The sequence below is a fragment of the Carcharodon carcharias genome, chromosome 22 (assembly GCF_017639515.1).
Source record: "Carcharodon carcharias isolate sCarCar2 chromosome 22, sCarCar2.pri, whole genome shotgun sequence".
In the NCBI taxonomy this organism is placed as follows: domain Eukaryota; kingdom Metazoa; phylum Chordata; class Chondrichthyes; order Lamniformes; family Lamnidae; genus Carcharodon; species Carcharodon carcharias.
The window spans coordinates 51,553,191-51,566,403 of record NC_054488.1 but is presented as its reverse complement, the minus strand read 5'-3'; the positions used below and the strand labels follow the sequence as shown (position 1 = coordinate 51,566,403).

The following is a 13,213-nucleotide window of genomic DNA, read 5'->3' as shown; positions in this document are numbered from 1 at the left end:
TCCCTCGGGTAAGGCTGAGCTCAGAAACAAAAACTAAGAGGTGGAATTCTGTGATCCAAAGGGTGGAATTTCGCCATAGGGCAGAAATTTCTCATCCCTGATAGATTGAGAGAAACTGTTTTCTTGGGTGGGGAGTCCAAAATAAGGGGAATAACCTTAAAATTAGAGCTAGGCAGTTCAGGAGTGATATTTAAAAACACTCCTTCTCACAAAAGTTAATGGGAGTCTGGAATTCCCTCTCCAAAAAGCTACTAAGGCTACATCAATTGAAAAATTAAAAACTGATACAACACTTTTTAGGCCAGGGTATTAAAAGTTATGGAAAGATGGCAGGTAGATGGAGATAAGATAGAGATCAGACATGGTCTGAATGAATGGTGAAACAGATTTGAGGGGCTGAATGGTAAATTCCTGTTCCTATTTTCCTATGAATAGTGTAATGGAAAGTGGCAAGTGCAGATAAATGCCCAATACTCTTCTCCACATCATCTGTGAAAAGTTCAATTCTCAGTCACTAGAGAGAGGAATTGATACAAATAAAGTCATATTATTACGATTCCAGTAGAGACCAGTAACTTATAAAAATAGAAATCCAAGATCCTAATTAATTACTGAAATAATCAAACCACAAGATTCCATTGTTTGAAACAAATTAATTTTACGACACGTGCCAAGCAAAGAAAACACTACTAAATAAACATTATCTTAAATAATTAATTATACTTAAGTATCAAAAGACACAATGTAACACAATCACATATACTTTAATTGCAATCCTCAGCTGAACCTTTTCTTTTCCACTTTGACTTCTCCCAGAAAATCTCTGGCTACTTATCTCGCTGTTGAAGTTACCTTTTTCTTGGGACCAGTTTCAAAGTTTTCAACAACTACCTAGTTAGATTTGGGGTTTCTTCAGTACAAGACTGAGCCTCATTAGCAATTCCTGAGCAGTGGCTGGAAAGAAAATTAAAAACACCCCTGCTTTCTAATAGCTCTCTGCTCCTGGTCCACAGCTCCTGGCAAATTGTTTTTCTGCCTTCTCATCCCAGGGCTTGCAAAAAAATACTTGTTTGCTTCCCAGAACTCCAACCCAAAGCCTTCTGGAAAAAAATCCTACTGACAGCCTCCCAGAATTACCACCACTAAATCACTTATCTCTATGGTAACAGAGACTATTTGAGATGTCCTATAGGTATGTAAATTAATACATATTTAGCTTCAAAACCGAACCCTTTGACCTTCAGGTCTGCATGAATAACTCACATTACTAACAAAAATAAGACAATAATTCTCAGACACACTGTCTCCAGTTTTCCAGCTAAACAAGCCCATCTGCCATTTTATGGCTGTCTCCCTTCTAGCTCTGTCCTTATTAAATAAACACAGGTCACCCTTTGAATGGCCATTACTCTAGCTCTATTTAACAGCTTCGTGATATTTATCTTTCATTTACAAACTGAATTTTCCCAAAATTAAAAGTTACCTCTAAAATATTAATGTAAACCATGAAACTAGAAGATTGCAACAACAAATATCTACTATTATGTGACTCCTGTCCCTATTACATGGCCACAAAATCAAAATACTGCAGATGCTGGAAATCTGAAATAAAAACAGAAAATGCTGGAAATACTCAGCAGGTCAGGCGGCATTTGTGGAGGACAAAAGAGTTAACGTTTCAGGCTGCACACATTTCCTCTTGCCCTCCTTTCACATGGCCTGGCCCAGATAGCTGGAACTGCCTAGGTAAAACTTTCTTTAATCTCATCAATAAGACCTGGTGGAGGGCTGTGTCTGGGTAGCTCCAGCTGTCCTGGGTGAAGATATCTCCTCCCCTTACCAGGAAGATCACTACTAGATCTACTAGAGACTATGATAATCTCCTAAAGTGCAGCCGTTGCTACACCCACCAACCCACTGAGCCCTCATTTAAGTGGTGATCCCACCCTAGTAACCTTTCTCCTACCCTCCCTTTTCTCTTTCTATCTCTCTCTGACAGATAGCTGACATGACTTTTAGTCACCTCAGAATTATTGCTGTATATGAATATTTTTCAATACTGGAGAGATTTTAGTGGTTAAGTTCAAAATGATATGAATATCACAGTAAAGGGCATTAGAGTTGTTTTATCATTTGATAGAATATATATGATAGATGTAACAGAGATAACATTATGCATATCAATGCAATATTCTATTTGTGATGGTTCACTTACACTCTAGTTTTCATCAAAGATGAACAGAAATATGTGACATTTAAAAATGAACTTCAATGCAATTAAAACAATTCATTAGAAGGTGGTTGAAACAAACAATGATAGGAAAGCAATTTGATCAGAGTGTAGCCAATAACCCTGAAATAAGATTTGGATGTGTCACAAAGGACGGCTAAGTTACATGAATTGCAAAACCATGGTAGTGTTCGCTCATCTCAGTTCCACTGAGGCTGACAGTGTATCATTCTTGGTGGGGGGTGGGGGATTTCACCTGCATCTTCGAGGCAAGGAACGGCTCCAGTACCGCACCTGGCCTGATGGTGATTGAGATACTGAAGGACCTGGTCGGGACTCTTTGACTTGGTGAGCATCTAGTGAAATCTCCAGTCTGATTCCAGTACTTTCACTTTCCTGAGACATGGAAGAGAGTCTAGAATCAAGCACCTCTCGCAACGACCTATTTCTCAGGCGTAAGTCTCCTGCTTCCCAAAAACCTCCATGCAGCTGACACCATGCTCAAGCCACTGCCTAGTTTGGATGGAGCTTATTCTACATGACACACAGGCAGGGTCTACATCTTGGCATTTCAGCAAACAGTTGCTAGGGGACAAGTGGTTCTGGGACTCATTCCTTCAATTCTGAACCAACTGGAGAAAGAAGCATGGGGCTGGGTGGGACTGGCAGGGGGCAGGGTCTCCCCTTAAGGCCATGGTGGGAAGTGGGTAAGGGTCACATCTGCATCTTCTAAGTCAGGGACACGCAAGAAAGTTGACCAGGAGGCAGAAGGCTAGCTTGGGTCAAGCAATTGGAGCAGGCAGTGCTCCTCTCCTGACGCAGGGTCGTCATCATCCCGCCACTAAACAGAGAAAATCTCTGCCTAATTAAGAACTGGATCTTAGTCTCCCTCCTCAGCATGGACTATAAGTTCTTAGCAAGGGCCATGTATACTTTCCTTCAAACAACGGTGGCCCACACGGTCCCAGACCAAACCATCCATGACAATAGTGACCTGATGCACCATTTCAATAGAGCTAATCTGTTAATAGCCTTCCTTTTGCTAGGTCAAGAAAAGGCTTTCAACAGGGTAGATCATGAATATTTATTCAGGACTCTGCAAGCATTTGTGTTTGGGAGGCATTTTGTTGCTATGATTCTTTGATTAAAGTTAACGGGTTTTTGATGGTGCCCCTTCACTTTGGGAGAGAAGTGGATCAGGGATGCCTCATGTCCAAGCAATAATACCCCAATTGTGTGGAATCTTTCCTTACCTTTTGCTGAGTGTGAGAACGTGTTATCTGTCACCAGTTTAAGTAATTTCAGCTCAGAGTTGCTGAGTTGGAGACTGAGTTGCAGATATTGTGGGGAGCCAGGGATGGGGAGAGTTACCTGGACATTTTGTTCCAGAAGGCAGCCTTATCCCTTAGGTTAAGTAGAGCCTTACTTGATCAATGGTCAGGGACAGGAGGATGTGACTATGAGTCAGGCATATCATATTAGGGTAATCGGGACTGTAAGGGTTAATGTGGGACTGGGGAAACAGGACCGCTCACATTATGATGTGAACAGTCACATGGGAGTAATAGAGTGTAGTAGTGTGTTGGATAGAAGTCAGCATGAAGATGGTGCCTAGTCAGGACTGCATCCTTTCAAGGTGTATATAGTTATGTGTTATGAATAAACAGTTATTGTTCAATAATACAAGCCTCTAGACATTTTCATGAGACAACATACAACCTTGTAACATGGTGGTAGCAGGTGAAGAAACCCAAAATCCCTAAGAATGAAGAAGTAAAAAAAAACTGGAATCTGACCTGAGAGAAGTGTGCCTCACTTGAAGTCCTTGAATACACAGCTGGAGATTGTCTAAGAAGCTCCATTACAGACATGGAGGCTGAAGGACAAAAGAAAGATTCACTGTGTAGCATAAGAGCACTCCACCAGAGCATGTGGAGGTCCATTGCGAGACCTGATCGAAAGCAGAGTTTGCTGGATTGTAAAAGGGTGAGCAAACTGAAGAAAAAGACTAAAATAAACTTTTAAATTTGGCACAATAATCAGGCAGCTCTGGCAGACCAATTATTTTAATGAGTGCGCCTTGAAGAGCGCTGCAGCCCAGATCCAAAGTCGTTATGGAGAAGAAGATTTTTAAGACATATGATAGCATCAGGTTTGAATAAGAAAGCAGAGACAAATAAATGAATAGACAATTATATTCAGTTGGACCAATAGCCAACAGCATAATTGCCAAACAAGGAATAAATGAATCTTTTAACACTTTGAAGAGGTCATGTAGTCCTTTGACACCTACTTTACCCCAAGAAGCAATAAAATTTTGGAGCAAGCATTATCTGTAAATATCTATAAGTTGCTAGGAATTACTTAGCTAGGAACTAATGTGCTATGTGTAACTGTTCCAGGGGTCCACATTTCACAATTGCATGAGGTTGAAGTAATGTGTGCAGAGGCAGTTCAATCTGGTTTCACTTTTGATCCAGACAGCATGGAAAATTAAACTTAAAGAGTTTCTGATCTTTATAAACTGAAAGTGTGATTATTAACAATGCACTTCTTAAGTGAGTTATACAGATTAGCTAAAAGCTGTGACCATGGTGACCCCAGGTATCAAATGAGCTCATAAGAGACCAAATAGTAGTGGGAATGTTGATGATACTCTTTCGGATATACTCCAATCTGAAGAAGATCTGACTTTAGAAAAAGCCATCCAAATTGTTAGATAATTGAACATCCACTTGTTGAAATGTGGTACAGAACAACCCCAACAGTCCAGCTTATAAAGCAACAAAACAGCAAGGAGACTCCAAGGGAAGGAAAGCAATACCTAAGCAAAACACAAGATGATGGCAGAATATGCCAGCGCTGTGGCACCAAAAAACCTCACATGAGCAGTGCCCAGCAATCATTGATTAGTGCTTTCACTGCAACCACCTGGGACATTTTGGAAAGATGTGTAAGTTCAAAACCTCAGGACATGCGGAGGATCCCAAATGAGTCCGTGAGATAATTGAGCCACACCAAGGAGTCGTCTAACAATGCTTCTTGGGAATAATCCCAGATTCATATTTTGGAATGCTGACATATCTCAAGAAATTCAAATTAGACACAGGAGCCAGTCTGACAGTCCTGATGGATAAGGAACTTTGGCTAAAAGACCTCTGGCTACAGATGACAGACAAACCACTGTATGGTCCCAGAGGAATCCAACTACCAGTCACAGGCATGATTCAAGAGCTGCTCTGGTATGGCAACAAGAGAACTATCGAAATCATCCGCAATCGACCCTTTTCTCTCCTGAGCAGAGAGGGCTGTGTTGCCCTCAACCTCCTCAAACTGGCAGAAGATGTCAAAACAACTATTGTAGTCAACTACACTGAACTGGAGACTCCCAAGAGATCCATCAGTGCTGATGATCTGGACTGGGATTTAGTTAGGAATTGTCCTCACTCTTTGCAGAGGCAGTTATTCCAGCTCCCTTGCAGACAGCAGAAGATAATCTTCGTCAGTCAGACCAGCCAACCTCCAGATGAACACTAATATACTTAAAACAAAAGATACAGAGGGGAAGGAGCAGCAACAGAAGGTTGAGCCCAAACTTTAGAAAACAGGTGCTGTGTCACAGAACTAGGTAAAACTACAGCAATGAAGCTGGTGCTTCAAGCTCAAATACACATGAAGTCAATCCTGGAGCAGGAGGGAAATGACTGCTAACTCACCAAGACAAAACTCAAGGAGGCACAAGTGCACATGAAGAAACAGAATGTAGCATTAAAACTGTAGATTGAGCTCAAGGATGAGGAACATACAAACAAAAGGGTGTTAACCTTCAACTTCCAGAGAAAACATGGCAAACCTCACTGAAAAAGAAAACCCGAGTCTACTCTATGATTGAATGGAACAAACATTCCCTCTGGAAGGAGAGGGATCTGGTATCCAACCAAGGAAGGCAGATTGTTGACAAAGAAAAATACAACACTAAGGAGCACAAGATGTGAACCAGATGTTGACACTCAAGTATCTGACACACCAAATACTACAACTTCAACTCCAAACCAACAAAGTCAGCCCAAAGCAGTTGAGACTATCACTCCTCCAAACGTAAAAAGAACTAAATCTGGAAGAGTCGTAAAGACTCCAGATCTTCTGAATCTGTAAAGTCAGACACTTGGGGGGAGAAGGGGTAGCATGTAAATATTATTTTAAATACATTTGGGTAAAGATGCAGAGGTGTAGTATTAGGGTGTTGAGGACTGTAAGAGTTAATGTTGGAGTGCAGAAACAGAACCACCCACATTCAAGGCTATGGGCCAAGTGCTGGTAAATGGGATTAGGTAGGTAGGTCAGGTGTTTCTCATGTGTCGGTGCAGACTCGATGGACTGAAGGGTCTCTTCTGCACTGTGTGATTCTGTGGTTATGATGTAGAGAGTCGCATGGGAGTAGTAGAATGTAATAGGAAGTCAGGTAGAAGTTGACATGAATATAGCACCTAGTCAGGACTGTATCATAAATATATATATATAATATATAGTTATGTGTTATTAGTAAACAGTTATTGTTCAACCATACAAGCCTCTAGACTTCTTCATGAGACAACATACAACCTTACAACAAGGCAGGTATGGGTATCCAGCATGTACCAATGGGAGGACCCTCAGCCCTTTACTTTGACCAATAGGTATGAAGTATTTGATCCCTGTGTGGGTGACAACAAGGACTGCAGGATGGATGAGCAAACTGCCATGGCACCATGGTGCCTAATGAAATTCAACTGATGGGAGTGAAAAGGAATATGGTAAAAATGGGGGCTGTACAGTCAGGGGATAGATACTGTTCTCTGCAGCTGCGACTGGGAGCTCTAAACACTGTGTTTCCTGCCCAGTGCCAGGGTTAAGGACATCTCCTCGCAACAGGAGATGAACTTGGGGTATAGAAGGGAGGATCCAGTTGTTGTGGTCCATGTAATAATAATAATAATAATAATGGTATTTTATTCAAGAAACATGTTTGCAGCCCAAAGGCTGAATTGCAATGTGACAAACATCGAAAAATTCATATACAAACTAATTAACCAGGTTAAAAATGTCCAAACATGTAACAGTAATTTAGTAACAGAAATAAACAAAAAAATTCAGCGGATAGCAGAGAAGTGGTGGATGGATATTAAAGGATGGTGTTAGAATCATATCTCTTTAAACTGGCTTTTACTTTTTAAAATATGAAAGGAGATTGGAGGTTACCCGAGAGTTTTTTTAAAAAGGCTCATAAGTTCACCTTGGAACTGTCACCAAGCAGGCCTCTTCCAAGCAATCGCCTGAGCTATATGTTACTTGACAAGGAGTTGTTTGTTTGTTTGTTTTGAACTGCAAAACTCTTTAATTAATGAAAAGCTGCAAAACAAAAAGGCAATCACATGGCAGAGGCAAACCTTAAATTTAAAGCTGTGGTTTTGCTTTCAGTCTTGTTGGGGAAAGTCTGAGAACAGAAGACTACCCTCACTAGCTCTCTCTCCCTCTCTGCTTTGTGAAACCGTGTACGGTTCTCGACCTATAGCCAGATAATACTCAGCTATGTGTAGCTTGTCTGCATAAGTTTGGACTTGCTAGCTGAGACAGGAAGAATTGGTCCAGCTATACTCTCCTCCACGCTGAAGCACCGTTGGTAAACTTCCCGACATCTACTGGGCCCACCCGAGGGAACTTCAGATCGACAGCATCAAACCTCTGTGAACTTTATTTATTTTTCCTTTCTAAGAAAGTTTTTTTTCCCATCAGCCCAGCTCTGCAGAGACTACCTGTGTGTGTTTTGCTTGTCTGTGTACACGTGTATGCTGAGGAAGCTTTAAATGGTTAGTTAGTTACACGTCCAGATTACAATCTTGTGTCAACAAGTTCTTGAAACTTGTTTAAAAGGAGTTTTGATTTATATTAAATTAATCATTGAGTTTTTTGAAAGAAACCTGGTCAGAGTCTCTTTTCTTCTGGGTGCTCAAAGTTTAAGTAAACAATTGGCCATTTTGGTGAGCAAATTAAACATTTAAATTAATGGTACGGCCTGCAGGATAGTGGGGCTGGATCATTCGCACAATCCTCCCATCTTGGTCGTAACAATGGGTAATGTTGAATTAAAATTATATTAAAATCACAAATAAAAACACCATTCCTATATTACAGACACTGAAGTACATGTAAATTTCATAATTTAAGTACTTCATTGAGGTTCCATACCATGGAAGGGTACCATGAAACCTGTATCTTTCAGGTTTGAATTTATTTGAACTCCAGGTTGGCTTGATTGCTCAGGGCGTGGTGGGAACAAGCAGTCCTGAAATTGAATAGATTGCATAAAGAGCCTTCCGAACTGTATCAATATTTACTCTTCCTGTTTGTAGGGTTTCAAGTTTTGTGACATGAAAGATTTTGTTGCATATCTGGTACCCTATCTCAGTGCGCGAGCTTTTGCGTGAATTTGATCTGTGTGTGAATTGTGAGTGTGTGAGGCCAGGATGCCATGCAGACACAGCATATTCAACCAAGGGATGGATGTAGCCAGTGTAAATTAACAATAGATCATGCACAGGGAGACTGAAAGGGATGAGCGATCTGAGAATGTACAACAATTATCATATTGTTCACTTAGCCACCCACTTCAAATTAGAATTTTCAATCCTTTCACCTCTGCCAGGGTGTAACTGCCTAACTTTATGTCAAGGGGAACGTGCTCATGTCTTAGTGAAGTCTATTTGCATGGCATTACATTTAGTAATATTTATCTGTATACTGTTAACTCCATGTCATTCATTGAGGGTGTCATGAGCTTCCTGAACATCACGGACTAGACTCCATGGGAAGAATCATCCCAGATTTACACTGAGTGCAGTAGCGGACGGGGAAAACAACATTTTATCTGCCTGCCAGAATGGCGGCTTCTCACGTCGTACTATCCTAAACCTGCCACATTAATTATGCATTCCTGGGAAACGTGCCGTATCAATGGCGGGCGGGCCCCCATTCGCCCTTCATGCCATCACCTCGCTGCTTCATCACAGCAGGCTCCACATTTGAAGTGCAGCCTTGCGTACCACATCTCAGTTCTTCCAGCCAGGACTGCTGCACAAAAGACAGAATGGTCCCGAAAGGCAAAAAAACTGCAGCCCCCCCCCACCCCCTGGGTTTAGAGATGCATCTGTCGAGCACCTTTTGGAGGCCCACTGTGATGTCTTCTACCCATGCTCTGGTCACAGGAGGGGCAGCGTCTTCACCAATCCAGCATGGGAAGCGGTGGCAGCGGTGGTCAGCACCAATGCCCTGCAAAAGAGAACAGCCACCCAGTGCCGAGAAAGGATGAATGGTCTCATCTGTTCCACCAGGATAAGTCACTCTGCTCATCACTCTCAACTTACACACTCACAAACTCATCACACATCCACAGGGATCTCATACCTCAAAGGACAATACCACTAACTCTCACAGACACCCTCACATCTCCATCAGGCGCATAACCTCTGGAGCTCACGTCCTCATCCTGTCCGTGACTCCACTTACCACACAAACATTCCATGCAGTGCCATGTGTCCTGCTCACACTCTCTCCATCTGTATCCATGCAGGAGAAGCCTGCTCACATCAACAGGGAGAGGTCCCAGACTGGGGGTAGAATGGCCCACATTAGGCCCCTGAGTCACTTTGAGGAGCGTGCCATTGTGCTGACTGGTGAGGACATGGACCGTGCCTGCGGTGATGGTGAGGTCAGCAGCGAAATACCTCGTGAAGCTCCTGCAACACATCATCCCTCTCTCAATGCAAATGTGAGTGATCTCTCTCCTGCTTTTTACTGTGCTGCCATGCACTAATTATCCCCACTTTGGTTCACAGGGAGCTCTGCCAAGTAATCAACACCCTCAGCCAGCCAATCCCTCAACTCCATCAAGGTCCTCATCTCCAGCCAAGTGGACACCTTGTCCATTAAAGAGCCGAAAATAAACAGCCTGGAAGACCTATCATAGCACACCACACCCTCCACCAGCGCAGAGACACACAACTTAGTGGGACCTAGATCTAGAGCAGGCTCAGGTTCACAATCTGGTGGTCACTAGAGGAGGAGGCTGGTTCAGCCGAGCTCCTGGCACTCGGAGGGCTGCTGGAGAACAGGCATCTGTGAGGTCCGAGTCAGGTGACGACATTCTAGATTTGGCCTTCCAACTCGTCCTGGAGAGTTGCCAGAAGGCATGGGAAGCCCTCAACAGAGTGGCTTGCGAGATGAAGTGGTGCTCACATGTACATGTATGGAGACCTCCATGGAGAGGATGGCAATGCCATGGAGAATCTGGTCCAGCAGAACACAGAGCGGTGTCTTTCTTTCAGTTAACAACTGGAGTTCAAATTTCCCTTTAAAAGTTATCAATCCACAGAGATCATAACAGTTCATTGTGGGCTAATGTACACTCTATGAAGTGAATGGGAAAAGGTTGCAGATTGATCTTGCTCGCTTAAAACAAATGTTGCAGAAAAAGGAAATCTCGAAAATTAAATGGGTGGTTTCAAGTCATCAATTACCTAATTGTTTTACAAAAAGAAATGCGTGTATGAATAAATTGTTAGAGGAATGACACCTCACAATGTAATGCTCTGTACAGAATATGGAGATTTTTAATTTGTCTTGAAATTTTGGTTGTGCATATTAATTCTAATTTGTATTTGGAGAGAAGGGAATCTGGAATTTGTATATTAACTATGGATGGTGATGGCCACTAACTAGGCATTCACTTAAGCTGCTTAGAACCCAATTGCCTGCCTCTCTTCCATGGCTACAGCCTTGCCCCCATAACCTCGGAGAGGGAGCACATGATGTCCACCAGTACACTTGAGGCCTTCCACAAACAGTGACACCAGGGGGACTGAAGTGTATTCTTACCCTGGAAATATCTTTTTATTTGATTTGTTAAGTTTCCTTTAAGATTTTGGGGGTGGAGGTGGTTTGTTACAATGGGCTAGTGGTGCCTCTTTCAAATGAGGCACTGGGTTTGTCATAATTGACAACCTCTAAGATAATTTCAAAAGAGTCAATCACAGACTAAAACTTTGGTTTTTGGATTAGGAGGTGTATGTATGCTAGTAATGTATAATTCTGTAGATAAATGTTTATAAAAGTGTGTAAAGATTGGCTCCGGTTCCACCCTATAAAATGTTTGGAATAGAACACTTTCTTCTATCATTGCTAGCAGGTTGCCTAGACATAGAGGTGTTCAAACTGTTGGTATACTTTATGATTGAGCCCTCAGATCAGGAAACCTGAGGTGATCTAGCTGCAAGGCAAACCTGAGAGGGTAAGTCCTAACTTATTTGGATATCTCCACTAAAATTACAACTGCCAAACGAAAGCTTAAAGTATTTGTAAATACTCACTCCACTCCCAATTTACCAGACATAAGCACATTTAAAATAACTGGGTAAACATTAGGTCAAGGTCATAGGCAATAACCATCAGTTTTTTTTAGGAATGTCTTACCTCAAATCGTAGACACTTTCTTCTAATGACATTGACTTCATTGGCTTGCAAAGGTGCCACAGCATGCTTACAAATTACAGAAATTTTCTTTGTATTGTTCCATTGTTCTGGAAGATCCTAAATATAAAATACCAGAAATATATTTCAATTATGAAATAGATCATCATTGTTTCATCATTATTTTTGAAAATGACTCAGGAGTTGAATATCAGCACAATTACATTGAATTACGACAATTTAAAGCACAGGTTTCAGCTGAACAAGTCAATGCTGGTATTTATGCTGCACATCAACCTACTCACACTCTATTTACTTAATCTCACCTTTTCAAAGTATCATTCTGCTCCTTTTTCCTTCAGGTACTTATCTAGTTTCTCCAGCATCTCCAAAAACACATCAATTCTACATGTTTTCTAAAGGCACACAGCTCTGTTGTACCACCATCTTTCTCAACCACTCCACTGTTTCTAAACTGTCACAGTGTTTGTCTGACATCTAATTCTTGATGAGCAGAAATTTCCTCTAAGTAAATAGGGAAGACTGAAGGCATTGCTTTCATTACCTGCCTACCTGTCTGTTCCTTAGCCACCAGTTCCATTCCTCTCCCTGGCAACTGTCTGAGACTGAACCAGTTTGCAACCATGATGCAGTGTTTGATCATAACATAGTTTCCAATCACATATCCTTGTCACCACGAAGATTGCCTACTTCCACCTCCGCATCAACGCCCCACTCAGCCGCTGTCTTAGCTCATTTGTTGTTGCAACCCTCATCATGACTTTGTTGATTCTAGACTTGACTATTTCAGTGCTTTTTTGGCTGGTTTCCCATGTCCACCCTCCACAAATCTGAGTTTATCCAAAACTCTGTTGCCTGTATCCTAACTCATATTAAATCCAGTTTATCCATCACCTTGTACTCATTGACCTACATCGTCTCCTAGTCCAGCAAAGATTCAAAATTCACATCCTTGTTTTCAAATCCCTCTTGTCCTGACTCTCATCACACACCCCTCCACTCTCTCCCCAGTGTCCCCACCACCCACTCCCTACCCCACACTGTCCACTCTTTCTTTGTAACCTCAACTTTCTGAGATGCTTGCATTCCTCTATGTTTGACCTTTTTGCATCCCTTACTTTAACTGCATCACCATTGGTGTCCATGTCCTCAGCTGCCTAGGCCTTATGCTCTGAAATTCCTTCATTAAACCTCTCTGCCTCTCAACTTCTCTCACCTCCTTTAAGAGGCTTCTTAAAACTTACCTCCTAGACCAAGCTCTTGGTCATACGTCCTAATATCTCCTAATTGGCTCAGTGTCAAATTTTGTTTGATAACATTCTTGTGAAGTTTCTTGCAATGTTTCAGTCCGTTAAAGTCACTATATAAATAAGACCCATAAGATATCCAGTGATGCGTCCAATAAAGAATTCAGGAGAAACTTTTTCACTGAGAGAGTGGTTAGATCGCGGAAGTCACTAC

General features: G+C 41.9%; 1 protein-coding gene across 1 annotated transcript in view; it reads right to left on the bottom strand.

The window, feature by feature from the left end:
• LOC121293673 (dynein heavy chain 17, axonemal-like) overlaps nucleotides 1-13,213 on the bottom strand; it is a 729,083-nt gene that overhangs the window by 474,883 nt on the left and 240,987 nt on the right. Inside the window, exon 22 of the mRNA XM_041216840.1 lies at nucleotides 11,735-11,851. Within this exon, the coding sequence (XP_041072774.1) occupies nucleotides 11,735-11,851 (117 nt within the window). The remainder of the gene's footprint in view (nucleotides 1-11,734; nucleotides 11,852-13,213) is intronic.